The 27446-nt window shown below is 42.6% G+C and overlaps 1 protein-coding gene across 9 annotated transcripts in view; it reads right to left on the reverse strand.

Annotated features, from left to right (window-relative positions):
• Nucleotides 1-27446, reverse strand: part of RBM47 (RNA binding motif protein 47) — a 122730-nt gene that overhangs the window by 12333 nt on the left and 82951 nt on the right. For 6 of the 9 annotated variants that reach the window (XM_083165124.1, XM_083165064.1, XM_083165197.1 and 3 more), the window contains 2 exons: nt 4057-5222; nt 1218-1292 (listed from right to left, as the gene is read on the reverse strand). In XM_083165124.1, coding sequence (XP_083021250.1) covers nt 1218-1292; nt 4057-5191 — 1210 coding nt within the window. In that variant the 5' untranslated portion in view covers nt 5192-5222. The remainder of the gene's footprint in view (nt 1-1217; nt 1293-4056; nt 5223-27446) is intronic. The other 3 variants (XM_083165345.1, XM_083165490.1, XM_083165268.1) reach the window with 1 other exon arrangement.

The following is a 27446-nucleotide window of genomic DNA, read 5'->3' on the forward strand; positions in this document are numbered from 1 at the left end:
CCTATTTTAAAACATATTAACAGCTCAAGCTCAAGGTCCTTTAATAATCACTGCTGGATCCCTGTATTTTTTTTTTTTTTTCAGTTCTCCTGGTCGGAAAACTGGAGACTGAGACCAAATCTCCCTATTGGATACTGGGCATTCACATGACCCCACGACCCGCTGAGAAATGTCACTAATACCATGAATTTGAAATGACCAGCACAAATATATTATGGGACCTTTAATTTGATGTTATTGACATGAGGTAGATGTACTAAGCAGAGTAAAAAGTGGACAAAAAGTAGAGCAGTTGACCTCAGCAACCGATCAACCGCTCAATTTATATAATTTACTCGATAAATGCTACCTCAAAGCTGATTGGTTGCTATGTGTATCTTCTCTGCTTCTCGACTCTATACACTACTTAAAACATCACCCCAATAATATGGCAGAGGTGGCTTGCATGCTAAGTAAGCTCATAGAAATTCTGCTCTCATCTTTAGGGGGATATTCAATGCAGGGTCACGACTGTCGGGTTGGCCCGACAGCCTTGACCCTGTCCCGTTCTCGGCAGGTTCGACACAGATTTGGCAGGTGGGATTCAGCGTCGAGAAGGGGACGCAGAAGCAGCCGGAAATTGGCGAGCTGCGGCCGGGAGCTCCTTAATTCCCATCCGTTCTCGGCAGAACGTGCCCGACTGCTTGTGAAGTCGGGCACGTTCTGCCGAGATCCCCTGTTCAATGCTGTCGGGGAAGACAGCATTGAATAGGGCCGATGCTATTTACCCAGTCGGGAATAGTGGCAGGAGATTGAATATCCCCCTTAGTCTTCCAGGCAGTTGGGCTTTTGCACAGAAAACTATGGCCTTGGTATAAAGGCTCCCAAACTCACAGGTATTTCAGGAAGGGCTGTTCCCTAAAGAGCAGGAGATGCCAACAGGCACCTATCACAATTAAATCAAGGTCCGCAAGTTATAATGCACACAATTTTCCTCATAGAGGTGAATATAAATAACATGGAGCCTTACTAGGAGCAGACTGGTCAATCCACAACACAAAAGGAAACAGGAAACATAGATTAATTTAGAATGAACTTATAATGCAATTCCAATTGGCTGTTTGCTTTTGCGTTGTGAACATTCTACCAGGAAGAAGCTGATCTAGCCATGTGTATTTTCTTGTGCTCTGATTGGTTGGCCTAGCCAAGGTATAATTGAAGAATATAGGGAGACCTACTGATTGATGCTTGACATCCCATTTGGAAGATTCTCTGATCATTTTTCTCTGAACCATGTGACCACAGATTGGAGGCTGGGGGAAAGACGAAAAAGCGTACCAGCCATATAATTCGACACTAATTCTGTTACATCTTACGTTAATATTACACAAAATCTTATTGGCTTCAAAATTAAGTTATTCAAGATGAAACAGCACACTCCAGCGTTATGCCTGTTCTGCAATAGAACATGACAAATTTTCATGGCGAAGTGTTTATGAAGGTAACACTGAAACACTGAGAAGCCGTCATATCTGGTTTTACTTTAGTTATGCATTGACAATGACCCAAAAGAACACACAGTTGTTCTAGGATTTTGTGCAAATTTCACAATATATACATATCGGTTTCATTGTGACAATAATAACATAAGCTACACATAAAAGGAACAAAAGCATTGGTGCTTAAATAACATTAGCTGTAAAAGAATGGCAACTACAGTAACAGCTTACTATGGGCCCTATTCAGACCTGATCGCTGCTGTGCCAATTCGCACAGCGGCCTATTTTTTGATAGACTGCACAGGCATCTGAGCCGTAACGCCCGTTCGTGACACCACGCAGTGGGCCCCCACTCTTAGTTGTTCTAAAGGCCCCCATACACTGACCCGAATTGGGCCGATCCCGACGAATCGGGCTGTCAAATCGGCCCAAATCAGGTCAGTTTAATGTCCCCTCAGGTCCGATGCGTGGTCCTGTGCGCCTCTGACCTGTGTCGGGTGGTCGGACCTGCTGCCCGTCCGACCACCCGACCTTGGACCTCCCTCATGGCAGTGAGACAGGCGGGGAGTAGGGACGCATGCCATCCGTCACAACAAATTGTGATGGATCGCATGCGTACCCTGCCACCCAGGAAAGTCCTGGGCGGCTTACAGGGTATCGGATGTCTGTACACTGCTGCGGGACATCGCAGCAGTGTATGGGCATTTTAATACCTGCACATGTGCAGATGCCACACTGAGCATAATTGGTGTGGGGGGCAGAACTGGGCAGCATTTCAGAGAACAGAGGCATGTCATCCCTATTTTCTAGGATTGTTGGAGACAATGGCTGCGTTCCCAGATCTAGCTCCACCAGACAGCCTGGGTAATTCAGACATCTGATGGTAGCGCCGATGATCCAATCTTTGGGCAAAGCATCAGATCACAAAAGCCAGCAGTGGGTGTCTTTTTACATAAGATGCCCACTGCAGCTTTCGCACAGCAGCTGTATACAAAGACACAGCTGCGCCCAACTCTAAATCAGCGCCATAGAAAATGTATTTGCTTGACATATATATATATATATATATATATATATATATATATATATATATATATATATTAGTAGCCACATTACTCTCATTCCTTCTCACACTGAAGTAATGGTTCTAAAAATAAAAATAAACATTTGGTAGGGTGACTCGGCTGGGATGCATAATTTGCTACCAAAAATATAATTTTCAGAATTGTTTTAGCTCTAAAATTGTGGTCACAGTGCACTACATAACCAATGAGAGGCGGCAATGATGGAATGACTGGTCATGACAGTAAAATGAGTGTATCATATCATAACAGCGTGCTTGATAAGTATATACTAGACGACACACATTCTGAAGATTTAAGCTCTTTAGAACAATTTGAGATGATCTGTATAAATTTGCAGTAGGAAAGAGAGAAAGATTTGTTAGACATAAAAGAATCTTCATATCAGGTTTTGACAGCATATCGCAACCAGTTATTGACAAACTACATTTCCCACAATGCTCTGCCAACTGCAGGGTGCATATTTAAAATGAATGATGTTGCCCACAGCAACTACCTAGATTCTGTCATTTTGCTAGTACTTTGGAAAAGTAATGCATCCAGTTGGTTGCTTTAGGCAATACCCTTTGTTGTCCAAATGTTACACTTTCAGAAACTGCAACACTGGGGCTAAATACAAAAATAGCCGGTCCTGTTTTGCGCATGCCAACAGTATATATTCACAGATGCAGAGGGGCTGGGGGCATGGCCAACAGCTCTCAGAGCTATGGCCATGCCCACACAAAAGTGAAACGGATGTTTGGCTTCACGATTGCGGACATTCCAGCAAAGCCACACCCCCTTTACCTTAGGTTATGCCCCCTAGCAGAGCTTCACTTGAGTCCCGACCTCTGATACAGGAAAGTTGGTAAATATGGCCAACCAACTCATAACTCATTTTATAGACGGTTCTAAATGACAGATGCTGATAGGTTGCTATGGCCAACTTCTCCAATTTATCTCTCTTGAAGGTTTTCGACAATACCCCCTTAGAGCTTAAAGCAGCAATCCTAAATTTCTTTAAACAGCAAATTAGATACATTTTAAGCGTGCATAAGATAGTGATTTTACTAAGCTGTCCTACTACAAATCATTATCTCGATTTCAAATTCTTTCTGAAGGATATACAAACATGGTTACCAGACACATTCACATTCTCTCAGTATGTCGTGTAATGGCAGATGGGGGAGAAGGAGGGTGATAAGTATATTTTGCATTGAGCAGACTGAGCTTGAAGGAGTGTTCCAAAGCTCATTACTTTATGTAACTATGGTTACCATGGCAGTCACATGACAGTGTGCAAACTGATCAGAACTACTGTAGAAATCATTAATAGCAGCCTTAACAAACAAACAACCAGATAACAAATAGCCTGTCAGTGATTTATGATAACACTCACACATACACACACACACACACACACACACACATTTTCGATGGAATTTAACTAGCTGCTTGAACTAGATATCGCATGCTCTAATAAAAACAACATGAACACATTTGTTACATTTACCAACCTTTCACAAAGTAATCTCTGTTGGGACCAATCAGGGCATTGTATGGGTATCCATAATACGCCAGTGTGTAAGGATCACATGAGTAAACATAACTAGGCTGAGTGACTTCAGCGGGAGCAGCCGTTGCAGGGGCTCCTCCTTTAGCAGCTTTCTGGTAACGTGTGTATTGTTCCTTATCAACAGGCTTGGCCAAAGTAACTTCTATACAAGAGCCTTCCAGTTCAGTCCCATTGAGGTTCCTCATGGCCTGGACAGCATCATCCCGGCTGGTAAAATGCACAAAAGCATAATCGCGTATTTTCTTAACCCGCTCGACACACCCAGGATTGTACTGGCCAAAGATCTTCTTAATGACATCCTCAGACGTTTCAATCATCAGATTTCTCACGTAAAGGATTTTGACAGTCTCCATCACATCTTCATCTACATCGATCTCCGGTTCCGCCCAGTCAACAGCTATCTGGTGGCCCCACAGCTGGATTCTTCCCGGCATCAGTTTCCTTCTGGCCATAGCAGCAGCTCGATGGCTTTCATACTCTACAAAAGCGAAGCCCCGATTTTTCATCTTATCAGCAGCACTAGCATAGACAATGACGTCTAAAACTCCTTCTGTTACTTTAGAGATTTCTTCCAGAATCTCTTCTCTTTTCTTCATTTTCGGAATCCCCCCAATAAAGAGCCGGCAGTTATCTACACTGCAGCAAACCCCTAAAAGTCTTCCAGGCCTGATTTCGTAGTTGTTAAGTTCTCTAACTGCCCTCTTGGCCTCATGCTTGTGCGTGTACATGACAAAGGCATAGCCTCGGTTCTTTCCATCAAAGTCCATCATCAGGCGCATCTCGTAGATCCTACCCACGCTTTCGAATGCGGGAACTAGCTCATCCTCATACACGTCGCGTGGTATTTTGCCGACAAACACTTCACAGCCGCGCGGAGGATGAAGCCCTTCCCAGCCTGGTGGTGGTCCTCCATATTTCCTCTGTCCATTTTCTTGGACCATGGCATAACCTGTACGTTCCAGAAGTGCAATGAGAGCAGCCTCGTTTGGCGCACCAGCCACTCCTTCTGTGATCTTTGACGCTGACATGTTAGAAGAATCGTTACTCATCATAGCAATGGAATCCTCTGCTGTCATTATGCCAAACTGATGCAGTACTCGCTGAAACCTATTGAAAGAATAAAACACCGAGCATTAAAAACATGCGATAACGCAGGACACTGCTGTGCACTGGAATAATAACATTTAAAATAAATGTTCCCTTTGCTTCTTTTTCAGCAGCTTCCCAGAACAAATTAGTCATGTAAAAACTTGGCTTAAATTAAACGACATGAAAATGTATATGAAGAAACAGCAGAGGATCTGGTAGTCAGAGGACAGACACTCCTTGTCATGCAGGGACTTGCACAATAAAAAGCAGAGAACCTTTACCCAACAGTTGTAATAGGAAAATACTAAACTTTTAAACTAGATATTAATTCAGAGCTTATACGTGAATCACGCGGCTGAATAATGCAATAGGGATATAAAAATACATGAAGTTGTTTATATATACACACCAGGTTAATTGGGAAAAGCTCCATCCGAATAAATACTAGCAGTGTCCTATATTTATGTCTGGAGATTAGTCACGGGTGCACCAGGGGTAAATAGGCTGCTAAGGACTTAAATGTGTGCTATATATATATATGTCACTGCGCTAATAAACATTCCATACCAATTACTACTGTATATACTTTAAAATGTATGCAATCAGGGTTTACCAATAACGCTTGATTAAATAAATTGAATAAATTAAATTAAAGACTGCCAATAGTTTATTATCTTTTAAACCCATAGAGAAATGGGGTGTTGTATAGGGGTCCTGACGTCGGGATCCCGACTGGCCGGACTCAGACAGCATGGTGAGCGCAACTAAGCCCCTTGCAGGCTCGCTGCGCTTGCCACGTGGCTGGCACAGTGGCTCGCATAGCGAGCCACCTATTCTATTCTCCCTCTATGGGTGTCGTGGACCCCCATGACCCCTACGCTACGCGAGCCACCTATTCTATTCTCCCTCTATGGGTGCCGTGGACATCCATGACCCCTACGCTACGCGAGCCACCTATTCTATTCTCCCTCTATGGGTGCCGTGGACCCCCATGACCCCTACGCTACACGAGCCACCTATTCTATTCTCCCTCTATGGGTGCCGTGGACCCCGATGAGGGAAAATAGCAGGTGGCCGTCGGGAACCCAGCTGTCGGTGTTTTGACAGTCGGGATCCCGACGTCGGGTGAATGCCTGATGGGATCCCGACTGTCGGGACCCCATCTGGTACCCAGAGAAATGTGGGGGTGTTTTGCTGTACTCTGTATATTGCTATGTGAGACCTGGATCCTCTGCACAAGGTGTTTCTCCTGTGTCCCAAAGTACTGCAAGAAACCCATCAAAGCAATCCGGACATGATAAACATAGGGCAGAATGTACTAAGGTAAAAATGCAGTAAAAACACAGTTTTTTTGTTTTTTTCCCTGACGTATTTCCAGGTACTAAGCTGTGGGGGCTCCGATGCGAAGGGTAACACTATCGGCTTTTTTTTGCAGTGCTGTGGGAGAGTCACAGACAAAGCTGAAGCTGTAGGGAACATTGGAGTACATGTAGTAAGCCTGGAGAAGAGATATAATCGAAGGTGATAATGCACCAGCCAATCAGCTCCTAACGGACATGTTACAGACTGGGTTTTAAAAATTACTGGTTGGTGCATTATCACCTTTGATTTTATCTCTTCTCTAGGCTTAATACTTCTGCCCCATTGAGGGATGGGCTGGGAAGACACAAAGGGAATGTGGTAATGTGACAGTCACACTAGCCAGCGACCTGGTGATTGACAAGTCAAAAATACTATTACAGTGTTATATTATGTAATTCAACAAGAATGCACGTTTATTGCTGATTGATTGTCAGACCAGGACTGTGTGATGCTTATTCCCAAAGTTATTGCTTAGTAAAGAAATAAATACTGCCATTTTCCATACCAATGTGAATTATTTCATTTTAGCATTAACATTCCTTCTAATTGGAATACATGCAAAAAAAATATATATATATATATATATATATATATATATATATATATATATATATATATATATGCTTCATTATTGGGTTGGTTCTGCTGGATAATTCCTGTTTGGGTAAATCTAGTTTGAAGCATCTGATCACTTTCTGTTTTGAAAAGGTGTTCAGGGTACAGTCATCTTCTGAGATCCGTGTTGGGCAAATATTATACTTATTATTCTACTTATATTCTATACCCAATTTCCACTCTGAATCAAATTAACCATGGTAGAGGATGGCAACTTGAAAATGTTCTAGTTAGTGAATACAGGGATTTGCATTATACTATTATTCTATTTTGCGTCTTCATTCATCTGCAGTGTTTTCTGTTTTTCCATTTATGTGCTACTGGGGAACAATTACAATCTCCAAGATCTAGATTCCTACACAAATGCACAAAGCAAATCTAGATCATAAGCCAACTGTTGTCAGACAGGTTCTACTGGCTTGAGGGCACAATTACAGTTTCATTTGTTTGTTCAAAAAAGGTTGTCATGGTGAGTACCACATAACCCATTTGCCAGCTCAAAAGCATAGACAGATCTAAAGTTTATTTATTAGGCCTTAATAATTTTTAAAGTGTGTTTTGCAGAACTATGCAAAATGGGGCATTACCTCCAACCAAGCAGGTACTATACAAGTAGCAAGTGTCCCGAGTAGCAGAAAGAGGGTGTGCTCTTACTGAGAAATGGTGACCGTCTTGTCCAGCTGTTATTAAACTGTTACTCCCAACATTTTTATCACCATATAGTGGCTGGCATATTCATGTTCCCCATATGAACCCGTTAAAGACACTTTTTTTAACAGCCTATTTGTTTTTAAGAACCCGATGTGGCCACCTAATATGCAGCAATCTCTCTAAAACCTTTCTTTAGATAGCTTTGGTTCCTACCAACACTTTAGTATGGAAAGGACTTTCTTATGGGAAGGAGTGACTGGTAAATAGGCACCTGAAAATATTCCTCCACCACACCTGGCGGAAGCCAGGTCAGCACAGATATTGGCAATTGAGGGAGAGATTTGTCAAAGGGGGTGGGGAGGGACGTGACACAGTGGGGAAGACAGTGGGTGGGGACGTGGCACATTTGAGTAATCATGGCCACGCCCCCTCACTGTACAATAATGATATTACCGCCATGGGATGGCAGGGGGATGGCTGAAAATGACAAAGCACCCCCTTGACGGGGGCTGAAGGGAGGTGCGAGCAGGTATGAGGGAATTTGACACGCTAGAGACTTTGTAACTTTCTGGAGAGTAGGTAAGTATGCTTTGATAAAATGTTACAAGTCGCCTGTGTTGCTCAAAATCAAGCAGAAAAAAACGAAGGGAAAAGCCCCCCCCCCCCCCCACACACACACACGCGCACTCGCACTCATTATTCCTCAACAACCTGACCTTTTATCGAAATTCTTCTTATAATTTCTGACCGAGATGGCACACCGTATGAAATAACATCAGGTCCACCAAAATTGGTGCTGTCATTGTGGAGTAATTGCTCTACCCAAAAAAATAAAATAAAAAATGTGGCGATTAAATATATATATATCTTTTAAATACTATAGCAATGTAATGATGCCTCAAGTCAGTACCCATTACTGAAAGTAGAAAACAGTTTTTTATCTGATAATTCTGATTGAAGGCATCAAATCCCAGAGGCCTACTGAGAAATTGTTAATAATAGTAAACAACCAAGATATTGAAACAAAAATGTTGACTACAGGTCAGGTTGAGTAGAGGGTGGACTTGAGACCAATGATTAGTTATGATGATATTTATTTACAGTTTCTTATATAGAGCAGCAGATATCGTTACGATTTACTATATACATTTTTTTTGTTTGAAACCTAAATTTTTATTATATTATTTGTGGCTTACTGTTTATTTGATTTCTGAAAATTACATACATTTCTCGTTCATGGACTTAACACAAAACTTATGTTGTACATTTGCTGCATTAAAAGTGTTAGTCACTCTTGTTGTAAAACCATCCCTGTTGCCCACGTCCAAAGCAATCTGCCTAGGGTCCATAAAGGTCATTCTTTTACGGCTTTTAGTTTTTTTTTTCCTTTTCTTTCCCATAAAACGATTTATTTTAAAATAAGAGGTCTGCCATCAATAAGGCAATACTCCATCCTCTTCGCCCTAAGGCAACATGTCCCAGGTCAAACTGGATTTTCCCTAAACTAACTCTGATTGAAAACCAGCAGAGCGATACCTCATGGCTATGTAGATTGCCTAATTACAGGTCCACACGTTTTTCTGGAGGTAGCGATAGAATAATCTCATGATTAAATTGTAGATTGCACTGCAATGGCAAAATCACCGTTTTTTTCTATATTTCATCTGTTTTTTTCACTTGCAAATGAAATATTTTAATGAAGCAATTTCACATACGATTAGGAAAACTAATCCTGCCCCAAACTCCACCCAAGCCGCCCAGCCCAAGATTACATTCTAATTTCGTGAATAAAAAAGCCTAGACTGATCCTAACTGGAAAACCCTGATTTGTGGTCTTCCTGTAAGAACAGTCATACACCCTGTAGGTTGTCCATATAAAAAGGTTTGGAAAAACCAATAAAGATTGGTCAGCAGCTATTTGACAATACGAGGCATCACTTGGCGTGAACATGGATCATCTGAGTAAAGCTTGGGTTACTCAGGGTGGCCATTGTATTCATGCTGCCAGGGCCAGTGAAATTACACCTGAGGACGCGGCCACTGGCCACAGCACCACCAGAAAATGGGTCTAACAATCCCCCATTTTCTGAAATGTTTACTGGGCCCCAAGCAGAGCCTGCACAGTACTACAAACATTGGAGATGTACACAAACCATTGAGTTTGTGTACATCGGTGAATTAAGCCCTTAGGGGGGTATTCAATCCCGGGTCGCGACTGTCGATCCATCCCAACAGCCGTGACCCTGGCCCGTTTTGGTTTTGCTCAACAGCATATTGCCAGGCGGGATGTCCCGCTTCGTGACTGTCAAAAAGGGGGTGTGTCCACGTAAACGGCCATGGATTGTCGAGATTTGGCTGTGATTGTGACAATTCACGGCCGTTATTGACAAAACGGGCCCGACAGCTTTTAAAGTCAGGGCCGTTCTGTTGATCTGCCTCTTCAATGCTGCCGGGCAATACAGCATTGAATAGGCGCCCGCCGCTATTTCTCCCGTCGGGGATTGAATACCCCCCTTAGTGTCAGGTTAGTGTAGAGTCTGGCAGGGCCCAGGAACTTTTCAGGGGTGTGGCCTAATCATGGGAGGCGTGGCCATGTACGCTTATAATAAAATCAGGAAAAAAAATAGCACCTTCCTGGCCACACTGCAGCCCACCACACAGCAGCATGAGCTGGTTTGAAAAGAGCTGCTGCTGCCAGGTAATGAGGCCCTACATTAGAACTAGGCCTGGATAATTAGTACCTTCTCCCCCCCCCCCCCCTCTCAGCACCACAGCTTTTAGAGTCCATGTAAATTTATTGTCATCTAAGTACCCTAGAACAAGAATAATTATTAAGAATAAGGCCTGTACTGTATTTCCCCTTCTCTCATGCATGCATTCACATCTAACCTCTTCATCATACACCTTGCTCTGTAGAGCGCAAAGTTACTGATTAATCTAAGATACCAATGACTGACTCGTACAAATCAAGCATTTAACCAGCTGCTGATTCCAGTGTGTATGTGGGGGGGGGAGGGTTTAATCTTTATATCTGTATTTTTGTCACATCGACAGAACTCAGCTGCAAAGTGCGGCAATTTGTGAGTGACCTCTGATCTGCGCTGTTTGTATAACCCTTTTATAGGAATTGTGAAATAAAGGTTTACAGCGATTGTCAAGAAATATAGCGAACGGAGAACATTCAGCGACTTCTGCACAGGGTTAGTGTAATAAAAATATTGAAATGTTTAACTAGGGTTTAGGGCGAAGCAGGAAGATCTTTGCACTTAGTATGATTTGGCAAAAATTTACAGCATGTAATCATACTTGTCTAAAGGGCAGAATAATACTGCGAGGCCATTGCAGGTGGATCCGTCACAGACACCTACCTTACAGACCTGTAAACCATCATGAATAATAACCCTTTCACTGCCTGCCACAGAGGCTTATGCAGTAGTTTTTTTAACACATGCTCCGAATAATGTAAATTGCAGGGGTCTAATAACAGGGTGTTACTGGCAGGTATTGGTTTAGAAATCCATTGCAATGCCAGCAATGAAATAGTTAAGCTTCCTTAAAAACAGATGTATTTTCAGCATCCTTTACTAACGCCATAGGTCTGGGGTAGCCAACTCCAGTCCTCGAGAGCTACCAACAGTTTTCCAGATCTCCTCACAGAATGAGAATCACAAGTGAAGTAATTAGCTCCACCTGTGGATCTTTTAAAATGTGTCAGTGAGTAATGAGTGCACCCGTGCAGCAGCTAGGTGGTCTGGAAAATATGAACTGTTGGTAGCTCTTGAGGACCGTAGTTGGCTACCACTGCCATAGGTGCATGAATCCTGTTATTCCACACACTGAAATATAAAAAGTGAAGCACTTCTCACTCCTCACAAGATTTACTAAAGTCTTGAAGAGTGATAACGTGGAGAGGAATAAAGTACCAGCATATCTACTCCTAAATACCATGTTACAGGCTGTGATTGAAAAAAATGACAGTTAGGAACTGGTTGGTTGGTAGTTTATAGCCCCACACACACTAGATAGTAAAATATATCGCTCAGAAGGGTCTTTTGTAGCATGTACACACAAAACTGGTAATGAAGTGTTCTACCACGCATCGTTATCGGCCCCCTCCCTCATCCTGCATGTACAGACGAGGGAGGTCCTAATTAACGACAACCATGTGGCAACTGCAGCAAGGCCCCAAACTTCCTTCCTCGCTGGCTTTGGCAAATGTGTATGCTTCCTCCACCCCGCCGCCGGGTCCCCGCCACCACCAATATCAGTGTTGGTAAGGGTGGCCTAATGTGCATGGGGCTTATGAAACTTGGTATATCTGGCCCAAGGGGTCATTGATACCCCTTTTCCACTTGCAAAAATATCCCGGGTTTTTGCACGTGAACGCGCATCATCCCGGGATTTAGTGCAGTGTGAAAGGGTCTTCCCGTGTTCAGCATTCCGGGATCTCTACCCAGGTCCTGACCTGGGTAGGACCCGGAATCGACACGGGATGCCGTCAGTGTGAATGGTCCCGATCGGCTACACGGGACTTTGCGCTACCGCTATCGGGGAAGCCGCTTCCAGCAAGAAGCTGCCGACCTGCTGCAGGCTCCCCCGAGCACCCGCAGCCCTGCCCCGCGTACCCGCTGCACCCCGGCCAGGAGCAGGTTCCCCGGGGACTACTCGCTGGAGCCGCTCGCCTACCACCCCTACCCGGCGGATGGCTCACAGAAGGCGGCCTCCGCCTCTTCCTCCCCCGGGGGGGGGGGGACGAGAGCAAAACTTCCCCGAGATCGCACAGAAGTGACGGGAGAGTTCTCCCCCCACTCCCACTACAGCGACTCGGACGAGGCCAGCATAGGGGAAGTGCGTCCAGGGCGCAGGCAGAGTGCAGCCCCCCGGTGTCTATTGGATCCACTTGCACTCCCGGGTCATACCCGGGAATGTGTGAATGGGGCTGTCCCGGGTCGATCCCGGGTCTGAATGCAATGTGAAAGGATACATTCCCGGGTAGTGTCCCGGGAAGCATCCTGGAACACATTCCCGGGACTGCAAGTGGAAAAGGGGTATGAGAAGAGCGCTTGGTTTTTTTTAGCGTTGGGGGTTACTCTGGGGTTTCCCCAATGCTCAACTGAAAGACAGGTAACCATCCGACACTGGGATCATCGATCATAATGCAAGCACATTGTAAGTGAATTATGAGTACCAGTCCGTCTAAAAGTAAGACTTCAATGGCAAAAAAAGTAATGAAAACCAGCTCTTATTACACAGAACTTAAGTTTTATTAAAACTTGAAATGCTATTGAAACTGTATAATCAATTCTGCATAGAGATACTGTCCATGTCACTATTCCCATGAGAGGTTCTCGTAAATGAGTACTGAGAAATTAGGCCAGTAATAAGAATAATCAGATTTATGATACCAATACTCCTGTCAGGAAGTGGATGGATGGATACATCGATTTATATATGCTTACCCCTATGTATGGGTGCTCTAGGTAATTACCAGAGTTTTGTAGATGGTAGGGTGTGCTGGGCCTTATAGTGCTTGCCTCAAGTAAGATTACCGTCAATTTAAGAAATACATTGATATATGACCCTACATGGAGACACTCACTGTTCAGCATCGTGCTCGTCCTATGAATAGAAGTGCTGTGAAGTGAGCCACGTGTTCTATTTTTGCATATGTCTTTCCCATAAATACAGATAGCAAACAGTATTAATTAATTGACAATGCAGTGTTACTAGAAAACCCCTCCACTATCCAGCACTAATTATTATTAATAAATACTGTATATTTATCGAGCAGCATCTATTTAGTATTTATATATACTTTATACACCAGCTACTGGGTAAAAATCGGTTTCATGACCATAGGCTTTGGTAACTGTCCAGCTGCTGAAGAACTACAAGCCTAAGCATACCCTGGCAAGCATGGCATTTCCAGCAACGGTTCCATTTATGTTTCTGTCAGAGAGTAATTCTGCATTGTACAGCAGACGGATGTTTGGTTCTCTATTGATGAAGATCTACATATTAATATGTAAATCAGTGTGAACAAATACCAAACGGACTATAAAAAAGATCCAGCGCTTCATCTGGTATGGGTTGTTGGGTCGACAGTGGTCGACAGAGAAAAGGTCGATACATCAAAAAGGCCAACGTGCATTAGCTTGACAAGGTCAAAAGGTCAACACAAGCCAACGGTTGACACAAAAAATATTGACCTAATGACCCCATCTCCTCTTCATCTGTCAGGTATTGCAGTGTGATCGGCCTGTCCCCCGTTACCTCTGTTAGGGTGAATTTTGAATGTAAAACAGACAGAAATACAATCAGTATCTATAATACTATGGGGGAAATTTACTAAGTTGGGAGATCTAGTTCACATGTTTTAGGCAACCAATCAGATATTATCTATCATCTTCTAGAAATAAATAAGATGTAGATTCTGATTGTTTGCCCATAGCAACATCTTATGTGAAATAGAACGCCCATCTTAGTCAATTCCCCCCTATGCCTGTAATGTTTCACAGGGGTAAGTGCAATAATTAAGGCTAGTAAGTTTAATACATTATTATTTAGTCATAAAACTGACACCTCTTCCATTGTGGTTTGGGGCTTTCCAGAGGGAGAACTAATCGCGAATCAGTATTTACATAAATGTTCTTTATTTACTATTTTCAGTTATATCTAATAATAATAATAATAATAATAATAATAATAATAATAATAATATACCTTAAGAAACAAGATATTGTACTTTTTGAACAACAAAATGCAAATCACACTTTACAAAATGTTCCATAATGTTCCAAATATCTTGCATAAAATAAAGAATATATTACATATATACTATTTAAGTATACAAACACACACACACAGTGTCACCTCATCTGCAGCACAGCAACCAGACACAGTGCTATGAATGTTTTAATACTATATAGGATATAATATATTTATTATTATTATTATTATTGAAAATAATATTAATAATAATAATAACAACAGAAGGTTGTTTTAACTAAAAGCATTAGTAGTCCAGGCACCTGAATGCTGCAGGGGGTAGCGGTAGAGCAGTCCGACGTCATGCTGCTAAAGCCGGCTGCCAGCCAGTCACACACTGCTTATGCCGCTGAGGAAGGAGCTGAGACTGAGCGAAATGGCGCTGCCACACTCTCAGCTCCTGGATGTCACAGAATTCCCTGCGGCCACATCAGGGACTGTGAAATCCCATGATCGGCTAACAGTGACTACAGCAGCACCTCGGCCATTAGCGATGGCAGCGGTTGTGTAATGGGGTTAAACAAAAACACAGCTGAATCATGCCATGCTCCGATTTCAGTACCAACGGCGAGTGCCCCTGTCACCCCTCACTGGATCCAGCCATGTAACACTCCATCCTATACAGGACACAAATGACATCACAATATACTCCAACACAATCTCACCAGTCCATATACTTACAATTTCACTTAAATAAAATAAATAGAATACAAGGAAAAGGTCACAGGCTGCATGGTAATACAGAACACATCAGGCCATATAACTACGAGTGCCATACTCACCAACATTTAAAAGGCCAAAGAGTGTTTGTGTTTAAATAAGACACAAGCACACAAACCACTGTACAGTTTTGGAAACAAATTACAATAAAACACACAATTTACTATACACAGCTATAAACCCAACAATGAACTACATGTCGCAACTGTCCACAGAGCGGATCATTTTAAAGAACTGAGGGGGCAGGAGGATTCTTCTGTCCCAAATACAGGACAGCATGGAAGAAATGGCGGAACAGGTGGGGCCAGTACAGATCAGATGGAGGGAAGGAGTATAGAGGAGATAGAGATAGTGGTCACACAACTCCTTCTCGTACCTGCCTGACCTGTCAGCCAACAAGGTAGAACAACCATGAATTTGTCCAACCTGCTGTGAAGCTGAAAGTGTCAGACGTCCCGAATACAACATCTAACAGTCCTAAAGGGCAGAGTCAGTGGAGACACATAATGGGATTAGGCCGATGAACAATGTATACATTGTCCCGCTTAACCTCTTCATTTAAAAGAAAGGTAAAGAAACTATCTGCAGCACAAACTACTGTCTCCCCCCCGGATTGGTGCAACTGAGATAGAAACAAACACCAAACAATTTACCATTGAGCGGATTCACCCCAATTAAAGCAGAATTGAAAGCAATTACAAGATTAGAGAATTTACCCCACCTCAGATTAGGTTTGTCCCTTCTCAATCACGTAATCTTATCTGTTGTAAAGTGGAACACCATGTAAAATCAATCGCCATAGACAAACACGTCTCATGAACGTACTTTATGTACCAGGCACTCCCCAGGAACCAAGGACCTTTCCTGGTTGTGCCGTCACCTGCCACAGTCTGTTCTGCCAAACTGCTTTATCACATTATAGGGGCATACAAAGTGTACAGCGGTTGCTGCACACATAGACAGTATACAGAGGTTGCTGAGTACATAGACAGTACACAGAGGTTAGTATACAGAGGTTGCTGCACATAGGCAGTATACAGAGGTTAGTATATAGAGGTTGCTGTGCACCTAGGCAGCATATAGAGGTTAGTGTACAGAGGTTAGTGTACAGAGGTTGCTGCGCACATAGACAGTATACAGATGTTAGTATACAGAGGTTGTTGCGCACATTAGCAGCGTACAGAGGTTAGTGTACAGAGGTTAGTGTGCAGAGATTGCTGAGCACATATACAGTATACAGAGGTTAGTATACAGAGGTTGCTGCGCACATAGACAGTATACAGATGTTAGTATACAGAGGTTGTTGCGCACATTAGCAGCGTACAGAGGTTAGTGTACAGATGTTGCTGAGCACATAGACAGTATACAGAGGTTGCTGTGCATATAGGCAGTGTACAGAGGCAGATATTCCCTCTCTGCGTGGCCATCTATGTACTGACCAAATGACTGTGGTGGTCTCCTTACATATATATATATATATATATATATATATATATATATATATATAGTAAAATGAGATATAAACTAAATGATTATATATTATGCATACCTCTATGTACTACATATTACTATCCCGTTATGAAAGCACTAGCTGAATTTCAGAGCTGTCTCAGACAATTAACATATTACCTGTCTAACAGGTTAACACATCAATGGATCAACTAGGGTAATTAGTGTGCGATTCCAGAAAGCTTTTCTATATAGTCACAAATAAAAGGAATAGAACACTGTTCATTTAATTAACTTCCAAAGAGTTTTTAAAATTATTATTATAATTAATAATAAATAATATATATACACATACACACACACACACACACACACACACACACACACACAGTGCATTCATACATACACACACACACACACACACACACACACACTAATATAAGTCCAAAGAAAGTTACATAGCAATGAGACTAATGTATCTAGATTCAGTGGCTTCCTTCCACCGGCATTAACCAAATTTTTTAATAGTGAATGAATTATATACATTTATCAATGAAAAACAGTTAATATATTAGCAATGAAGTTTAAGCACCAACATTTCTTAATGGTGACATCTCACAATCTTTAAATGACTAATAATCCAGGTTTTATAATCACTGCTGGACTACAATCAATGTAACAAGGAATAAGGATCTTAGAATAAAGTTTCTCTAGAACCCTACATAAAACAGAATTACTATATCACCTCTGTTTTCACACTGTAGCAATAGGATATTTTGCATTTGTTTAATCTTAAGTACAGTAAACATTAAAAATATATTAATTAACGAAACAAATAGTATTAAATAACCTTGTTTACCCCTAAATAAATCATTTTTTTTAGATTCTTTTCATAACCACTAAGGAATTCCATGCAATAAAAGCTAATACGAAGGACACAGTTTGATAAAGTAACACACCTTATAATGTATAAACCTTTCCATACCTCTCAAGCCTTGCTGACAGGTCAGTAGTACAAAACACCTTTGGTACAGGAGTCAGCCTCAGTCACAAGATTTGCAGCTCATGCATATGTTTATTGGACAGCAGCAAAGGCCCATTTACATTCCTTGAAAGGTATTTGTTCAGGCACCTGAAAGGAGTCCATGTGGGCGTGGCTAAAGAGGAGTGGGCGGGGTTACCATCTGTATCTCTCTGATGTTGGACAGCTCAAAAGCTTTTTTTTTTCCAAATAAATGAGCAACTAAATGGTTTTGTTTTGTTATTTTGATAAAAACAAGGACCACGAAATACCCTACCGAGCACAGAATTTAGTATAAATATACCCTTTCATGGCATAGGAACCAGCAGCAGGGAGTGATTTAAGTACAAACAACTTCACCTTAGCACAAGGCGTTGTGCAAACAGTCAGTGTTACCTAGTAGATAAGATAAAGCGTCCTATTGCCTGGCAGTGCAGTGCTCGGAGGTACATGGAGATTTCATGGAGAGAACTGTGGAAGAGAAACGATACCAGCATTCCGAAAGTATGCAAGGGCTGTTATTGCATTTGCCTCTGCCTCTTACTGAACCCCAAATCCTTTACCCCCTCATTTTTCATGTACAGTAGATGTAGATCAGAGGTTGTAAAAAAGGTGGTTTCCCCCAAAATATTCCAGTAAATACTGAAAGGGGGATAATTAATTTGACAAGTTTTAGGTCAAAGGTCATTAGATCGACAGGCAGTAGGTGGACACATGAAATTGTCAACATGCATTAGGTCGACAGGGTCAAAACGCTGACACAAGCAAAAAGTCAATATACAAAAAAGTCTACACAGTTTTTTTTTTCTTGGGTATATATGTTGACTATCTAGTCAAAATCACGTAGACCTGGTGCGTACACCCTTAAGGGTATATATAAGAGAAGATGTTTCCCATAGCAGTCAGATTCTAGCTATTATCTTCTAGAAGGTGCTAGATAAATGAGAAGGTGAATCTCATTGGTTGCCGTTGGCAACATCTCCACCGTACTTTAGTAAATGCACATATTGTATTATATTGCGGAATACTGGATCCTGCTACAAGTTTGTATAAATGGCAAACTACATTTGGTACTTAGTTTGCCTATGGGGTCTGGTTCAGAGGGGGAGGTCACGTCTGTTGTGTGTGATGATATACACATGCTCCATCCAGCCTTCCCCTTGTGTATTAGCGTGCACCTGACTGTGCAAGTCACGAGACAGACACTGAGGGCCAGAGGTATCAAGCTTCAAAAATTGATTAAGTGGAGAGTGATAATAAACCAGCCAATCAGCTCCTACCTATCATTTCTTAAACCCAACCTGTGACATGGCTGTTAATAGCTGATTGGTTGGCTGTTTAGCACACAGAACACAGCCACCAAGTAACACAAGTCTCAATTCCTGAAAGCATCTGTCATGTCCCCAACAGCGCCTTTGTGTGTACACCCAGGGTAACAGAATATTCTGAGCATGGGCGTTGCATGTGGGGGTTTATGTGCACCTCAGATTCAGGCTTATAAGTGATGGGTGACACGCAGCTATGAAGCCACATGTGGATCGCTGTACAGTATCTTATAATGCTTGGTTAAAATGGCTTCTGATATGTTATTACAGATAGGAGTCTCTTTTTATCGATCAAATGTATTCATTTAAATTACTACTGAATGTAACAGTAATGTGCTGCTCTTTTGAAGGTTGGGGAGGCCACGCAGGTTCATGACTCCCAGAGGTAATGGAGACATCTGCCTACAGGCCCCAAGCTCTGACGGGGAACCTCCATGTACAGCAGTACCTGTGTCATTTACATCAGGATCCAAGTGTGCCCCCTGCAGTTCAAACAGAACTCTGCGGGTGCATCCACTGCTGGTGCGGAGTTAATCGGCTCTGGACCTGGAGCCCTGCTAACACCTGCAGTAGGGGACAGGATGACTCCCACCTGGTACCGCTCAGCCTACCCTGTACAAAGAAATGGTGCACCAGAAGATGCTTCTAGACTGTGAGATGGGACACACCAGCGAATGCTGATTCTGCATGCTGTAGATGGTTGACTCTTAGAAGTCTGACACTGACCCACGGGCTGTTGTCACACAGCATAGCTGGAGGCCTGCCAGTTCACTGCGGGCTCCGGTGGCTGTAGACCGGCTTAGAGTTCTATCTATATCATTGTGTAAGTTTATGTTTATATATGTATGTATATATATACACACCCACACACAAACACACACACACAGTGATACACGCCATATTTGTTTTCCTTTTCTAAGGAGAGGGAGCACAGAACTCCAACTTGTCTCCGGGCAACTGGGAAGAACTAAAGCCATGTACACTTTGGGCAATACTTCTAAGCGACCACATCATCAAAATCGCTTTGAAGGTTTGGGTGCATCACCCAGTGTGTACACAGCGGAAGATAGCGATGCTATTGCCCAGCCAAATAGACACTGCAGGCAAGAATATTTTGACTAGACACTGCAGTGTCTATTCGGCTGTACACGCGGGCTGCTGCTGGGGAAGGCCGATGGCTTATCTCTGGCAGTGTCATCACGATTTGGACTAAGCAAAACCACTTAGTCAAAATCGGCCATCATCCAGCTCGTGTGTACACCCCTCTCCAGCGTGTTTCCCCAGCGTGTGACGTGATGACGTCACGCGCATAACGGAGAAGCTGAAACAGGAGAGAGGCAGAGAGCCCAGCAGACACTGCTGCTTCCCCTGGCTCAGACACCTCCCAGGCCACCCCAGCACACCCATCCTGTACACAGTAGCCAATAGCCGGCTCTGTGTACAGTCAATTGAATCAGTGGGGGGATTTGTCATCTCTGTCATGGCTGACTCGCCTCCGGTGCTCAGGCAGCATCATGTCAGTGCGTCAAGCTGGTGCTTTCACCCACACAGACCCCGATGCAGCTTGATCCCCCAAGCGGCTGCTGGGGCTGCCTTACAGTAGTTACGCCACTTTACCCCTTTACACTCCTGTGACCACCCAATTCACACCCCAGTGTATCAGATTTTCTATCTATTTATCATAGAGATGTAATTTTAAGCTCAATAATAACGTACCTTTTAATATTAGCAACAAGCCAAAATACGAGTGCATGTAGTATTAAAATGAATGCAGAAGTCTAGGTTAGTAACACATTTTATCATATCAATTCAGACGTGCACAGTTTTTGATACACGCTCCCACAAATCAGGGTGATTCATAATCACCTCTCAGATCATGCCTGGAAATACTGAATTTCACACAAAAACAGATCTGTCCAAGTTCCATCTGACCTCACAGGATGGTCATACAAATTTTTTTTTTAATATGCAACTGTGTATGTGCTGTATGTATCCAAGAACAGAGATCTGTGTCACTCAGAACCAGCCCTATGGTGTGTAAAATAATGGTGCCAGCTAGTCAAAGTTATGAGCCATGAGGAAATATGCATCCAATGGGACAACTACCTGACTGCTTAGTCTGGTCCTGCCCAGATATACATATATTTATTTTAAAATTAACCGGTCACTTGCATACAATGGAGGCCGGTGACCATTTTTGTTCCTCATGCCCGAATGATGTTGCATGTTCTGGTGAACTGATTGGCGGCATGTATGTGAATATCAGTGTAGGCTACAGAGCGCCACATCCATTGTTTGTGTGTGAAGGATCCAATTTTAGATACTGTATTCCTATGTGCTGTGCTTAATAAAGCATTCATGCAAAGTCAATCTTATATACGGGTATATCTAAATATTCTGTAAAACATGCCACTATCTTCCTTGTAAATAGCATTAGCAAATGTCTTATAGTTGTGTTATGTTTCCAGCATCCACTTGTTTCTCAGACATTGTGGTAACATATGGTATGAACTCAGCTCAAATCCCTCTCAGGAACATTTGCTACCACATAAAGTAAACAGAAAACCTGCTTCAGCTCTGTTCTCCAAGAGGACGGAAAAGAGCATTAGTTCTCAATAGTAAAAGCTAATCAGTACATAACAACCGTGCGGTCCTTAGACGCACTTAGGCAAAGTAAACAGCACACCTACACAAAACAGTTAAAACTAAATGGCAAAAAAAAAAACCCACTAAACACCAACTGAAGCTCTCCCCGTGAACCTACAATTTGTCAGTTCAGCGGGCAGTGCACCCAACCAGCGGGAGAAGGGGAAAGAGGTGTGACCAGCACTGTAATTAATAGCTGGGAGCCCTGCTGTGACCAAACAAAAATAAAAGTGAATGATGGACAGTAGGAAAAGAGTTAGGGACACTTGTGTAGTCATCAACAACTCATTTCAAAGCCTGCTGCTTAAGTATTATTGTAACATTGTCACTGACTATGGAAACTGGGTAACACATGCAGCAATGAGTAGGGAACACAATTTTGTGTGTACGTTTGAGAAATTGATTAGATTGTCCTGGTTGGATAATCTGTGTTCACAAATAATTGGATATTGAAGTATTTGTGCTGTCATTGTTTCATTTACAGTAGTTCCATAAATCGGACATTGTGCCAGGTTTTAGATTGTATATCTTAAGTCCCCATACACCTGAAAGACATTGCACCCAATCATATAATCTCAAGAGATTGTAGGATTGTAGGCCGATTGTGTGCACATTGTGTGCACACAATCGTTCAATGGATGGTTCAGATTGGTCCTCTGATCAGACATGCTGCATGTCTGATCAGTTGGGATTGGGAGCTTATTGCATGTGCATTTAAGCACATGCAATCTGTCATTCAATGGGACAAACAGCAAGGAGGAAGTGCTCTGCTGCCCTCAAGTCACGTGACCCGCACAGAAGTAGTAAGGAGAGGAGTCCACCACTGCTGCTGTCGAGTGTTGTGCTGGATCTTCCAAGACGACGGAGAACGCTGGAGGTATGTGAATATGTCTACTTCAAAAGAAGTGCACTGAGGTAAAATGGTTCATAAACCCCATAGTAGGCCAACTCCCTATTTAAATGAAGCTTCAATCAATACAATCGTGCAGCAGCTGCACCAATTGGTCTCAGAGCTGGATTTAGACCTCATGGGTTTTAGGCAAAATACTGGTTTGGGGCCCTCACTCATACAATCCATAACACTATTTTTGCTGCCGATTGCAGACGGCATGGATAGACTACCGTGTGCACAGTCTACCGACAAATACTCAGCTGCGTGACCATTGGCATTGCAAACAAATCTGAATCAAATAACATCAAAGGGACTTTTGGAGTGTAGGCAGCTCCATGTGATGTCATAACATCACATCACGCGGTAGTTGCACAATGCTCCTCTGGGAATGTTTTACCAGGATATCTTGGGACCTGCTGGGCAGGTGCATAGGTTGCTTGTGACAAATCCGCCTCTGTTGGTCCAATGTCTGAATTGAGAGACAGTCCTCCATTGCTGGGCAAGAATTAGTATTAGGAGTATTATTATTGCTGCTATTATAACTATCATCATCATCATCATCTATTATTTATATGGTGCCACAAGAGTTGCACCTAACAAAGTGCATAAATAAGTGAGCTTAAAGGAAACTAGTGACTAGTAATACAAAACAAGTACATGGTTAATAATCATTGCTGCATCAGTGGTCGTAGCCCCAAATAACTAGAAGGGTGGTAGATAACAATGGTTAAGTGGCATCTATCAAGTAGAGGATAGCATAAATAATACCCCTTTTACACCAAAATCTCAGATCGGACCCAGAATTTGGAACATGGTTTACACTGTTAACACTGTGGTGCCGACCTGCAGTGTAAACGGGGGTGGCGCTTGGAGATTACATCATCTCCAAGCGCCGGGCCCACCGATCGCAGTGCCGGGCCCTGGACCGCCACGCTGGGGGCAAGCCCAGCACCAAGGTAAGCTGCTGGGCTGCCCCCAGCCCCTGTGCACCCCCCCCCCCCCCAGCCCCTGTCCACAAGGTGAATGGATACAGCACACAGGCATCCATTCACCTCCCCTCTGGCTCCCCTGCTGTCTGCACAGTACAGCAGCGGAGGCTGTGTGCGCCTACCTCCCAACCTCCAGGATGCTGCAGTCCGGAGGTTGGACTTCCACCATTGTTGTAAATGGGAGCTGGGTCGGATGACCCGGCATACCCGTTTACACTGCCCACTACCCAGGTCCTGCCTGTTCTACCCTGGTCAGGATCTGGCTAGAAGTCCCGTGTAAAGGGACATGGGTTAACGGTTAACCCCTATTACACCGTAAAAGGGGTATTATGGAGTAAATATACATTCATTTCATCCCAGGTTGACCCCGCAAATCTCCAGGTCCTTTTCTTTGGCTAAAAGGGGTATTACTCAATGTTTTTTTTTTTTTTAAATAAACATCCGGCTATCCTGTGCTACTTGTACTGCTCCGCAATCTGACTACACCGTGCTACCTGTATTGCCGGTACTGCTCCATATCACCTCCTGGATACGTATTACACTCCATACTACTCCTGTGATCTCCTGTTGCTTGTGATTAGCCGCTATATCCTGAGTGCCGCCTATGTACCTGTGAAGTTATACAGTTCTATGTGAACAGGGGTGGCTGTTATAGGCTAGAAGACCTCTCCAATATACCTATTGCGGTCTCATCCATGCACATAGCAGTATCACAACAATTTGCTGTAAAGTTATTATTTACTAGTTAAAAGCCGGTGAAAATGCTCTGTACTGTACCTCCAATCTCTGTCTTCCCAGCTCCCTCTCTCCAGTAAGTTTGAAACAAATCAGGGTCCCTACAAAAATTGGCTTCACTTTTTGTTAAGGAGTAATTTGGTCTGTCGAGTGGTCACTGGCGGTACTTCAACTCACCTAGAGGAGTAGTTAGTCTTTTATATATATATATATATATATATATATATATATATATATATATATATAATCCAACAAGAAAGCAGCACTCCAGCCAGTCAATGTGAAAAAAACTTTTAGTAAAACATCTGAAAAAACTTTACAAGCGTGTCGTCTTCAGGCTCAAGACTCAATTGACTGGCTGGAGTGCTGCTTTCTTGTTGGATTGTATAACATGCTGTGTATTGCGGGCACCCGCCGTTGGAATTGGAGCTGTGGAGTGCCGGACCCCCTTGGGATTTATATATATATATATAGGCTTGTGTAAAGGATGCGGCACACCATTCACGAAAACAAGTACTATTTAATGGCACAGAGGGCCCTCTGTGCCATTAAATAGCACTTGTTTTCGTGAATGGTGTGCCGCATCCTTTACACAAGCCTGTCTACTTCCTTCTTGCGGGCACCCATGCAATTGAGCTGAAGGAGGCCGTGCCGGACACCCTGGATTTATATATATATATATATATATATATATATATATATAGTTTGCAGGCTTTGTTCGGCACTCCGGACAGATAGGTGATTACCACGGTGCCTTCCCCGAGATAGTATAGCAGAGGTTTCTTATACAGGACTGTATAAGGAAGAGGCGGTACTCACTTGGATTTGAAAAAGTGCTTTTTAGTTATTCAAATTTACATGCATATGACAACGTTTCAAGACATTTACAGTCTTTTCATCAGGTCATTCAATAGTAGCAATAAAGGTGCAATGTGCAAAAGCAAAAACTTGCTTTTGCTTTTGCACATTGCACCTTTATTGCTACTATTGAATGACCTGATGAAAAGACTGTAAATGTCTTGAAACGTTGTCATATGCATGTAAATTTGAATAACTAAAAAGCACTTTTTCAAATTCAAGTGAGTGCCGCCTCTTCCTTATACAGTCCTGTATAAGAAACCTCTGCTATATATATATATATGTATATATATATATATATATATATATATATATATATACACATAGCATAATTTGAATAATATGCACATTTTAAAAAATATAGGCTGCACGGGCCTTCTCGGCTGTTTGGTGAGACCGCGGTTATGGTGTATGACATATCAAAATATTAATCTCCCCTTCAGCTCCACTGTTCACATTCAGATTTGAAGGTAGTTTCCAAAATTTCAGGGAACATGACGGCTTTGTGGTTTACAGCAGTTATTGTAGCCATCACTGAGATATAATTGTAACTGAATTGTATCCATGAACATACAAGATATGCTTTATATACTATGCCAGTGGTTCCCAAACTCACAGCACCCCCGAGTATCAGAAATTTTTATTAAAGACATGCTAAGGCATCAGGAAGGAAATAACATGTGTTGCAGTATAAACAATGTGCTTCCTTAATGTGACCACTAACCAGCCATATACTGTGATTTACTGTAAAGTGATGAAATCAAAAGCATAACTGTATTATTGAGAAACCGAAGATTCTGAGACAATTACTACACACACACACATTGCACACACGGTGAGATTTTGGCAGGAGATTGTAACTTTCACAATTTTTCTCCTGCATACACACTTTATGATTTTTTTTTACCAATATCGTTCATTTTGGCCCTTCTGAACGATAGTGGTCAGATTATCTTTCAGTGTGTATGCAAAGAACAACGAACTATGATGTGCGTATCTGCCAGTTGTTCATTAAAGTTGTTTGTCAACTGCATGCAGCTCAATTTGGATATCTTTCAGTGTGTATGTTAAGAACGACGTACGATGATGCGCTTACCCAATGATCGTTCATCAAGGTTTTTTGTGAACTGTGCATGCAGCTCAATTTGGATATGTTTCAAAAAAAGCCGACAGACTGTAGCTAGATCCTTTACTAAGATGGGAATAAGAGTTCACATGTGATGTTGATATGGGCAACCAATCAGAATCTACTTCTTATTTATTAAGCACCCTCTAGAAGATAGTAGACAGGATCTGATTGGTTGCCATCTCTGTAAATTTTCCCCTTTGTCTTTCGTCACATTGTTCAGTGTGCACCAGATCTTTCATCCAGGACAATGGTGAAGTTCAAGGGAAATTGGTCATCAATGTCTTTCAGTGCATACATCGTATAGTGTGTATGCACCTTTAGATATCGATGTTAAGTCAGTATCTCTTAGCATAGATACACTGTGCAGTCAAGTCAATTGTGACGAGATCATAGATTATAATTAGTTAGACAAAATCGCTTAGTCAAAATGAGCTTTTAGCCAATATCTCACCATGTATACAGGGCTTAAGAATATTATAACTTTCCACAGAAACAACAGAACAATAGATGTAGAAACCCCAGAAATGATATATGTACCAATTTGTCTAATACACCTTGGCCCTCATCCTGATTCACACTCACCATTGCAAATTCACAACGGTGAGCAATGTTGGGCGACTGTGCATGTGGATAAACATTTATGCGCATGTGCAGCCACTTGGTGTGAGCAAGTGCGTGCCAGCAAGTGGCTGAGCCCATGGGAACGCCCAGCGTACATCATTATGAGCGTCTCCGTGAAAATGCTGGGCACTCCCATGTCAATTCCAGTGAGCAGACAACTGTTTTTACAGGGTGAAACTAGTCCTGTACCCTCTCATTAATACCCCTTTTACACCGCACAAATAACCCAGATGCGACCAGGGTTGTAGTCAGGTTGACCTGGATCACTGTGAAGTGTGAAAGGACATTTTGAAAAATACCAGGTCCAGCAACTCGGCAATCCGAGTCGGGGAAAAAGAAGGATTCTACCTGGTTTGGAGTGGCTGGGTAGTGTGAACAGGTAACCCAACTGGGCAGTGTGCACGGGTAACCCGGCTGGGCAGTGTGAACGGGTAACCCGGCTGGGCAGTGTGAACGGGTAA

This window comes from Crinia signifera, chromosome 1, assembly GCF_055691185.1.
Source record: "Crinia signifera chromosome 1, ASM5569118v1, whole genome shotgun sequence".
Lineage (NCBI taxonomy): Eukaryota > Metazoa > Chordata > Amphibia > Anura > Myobatrachidae > Crinia > Crinia signifera.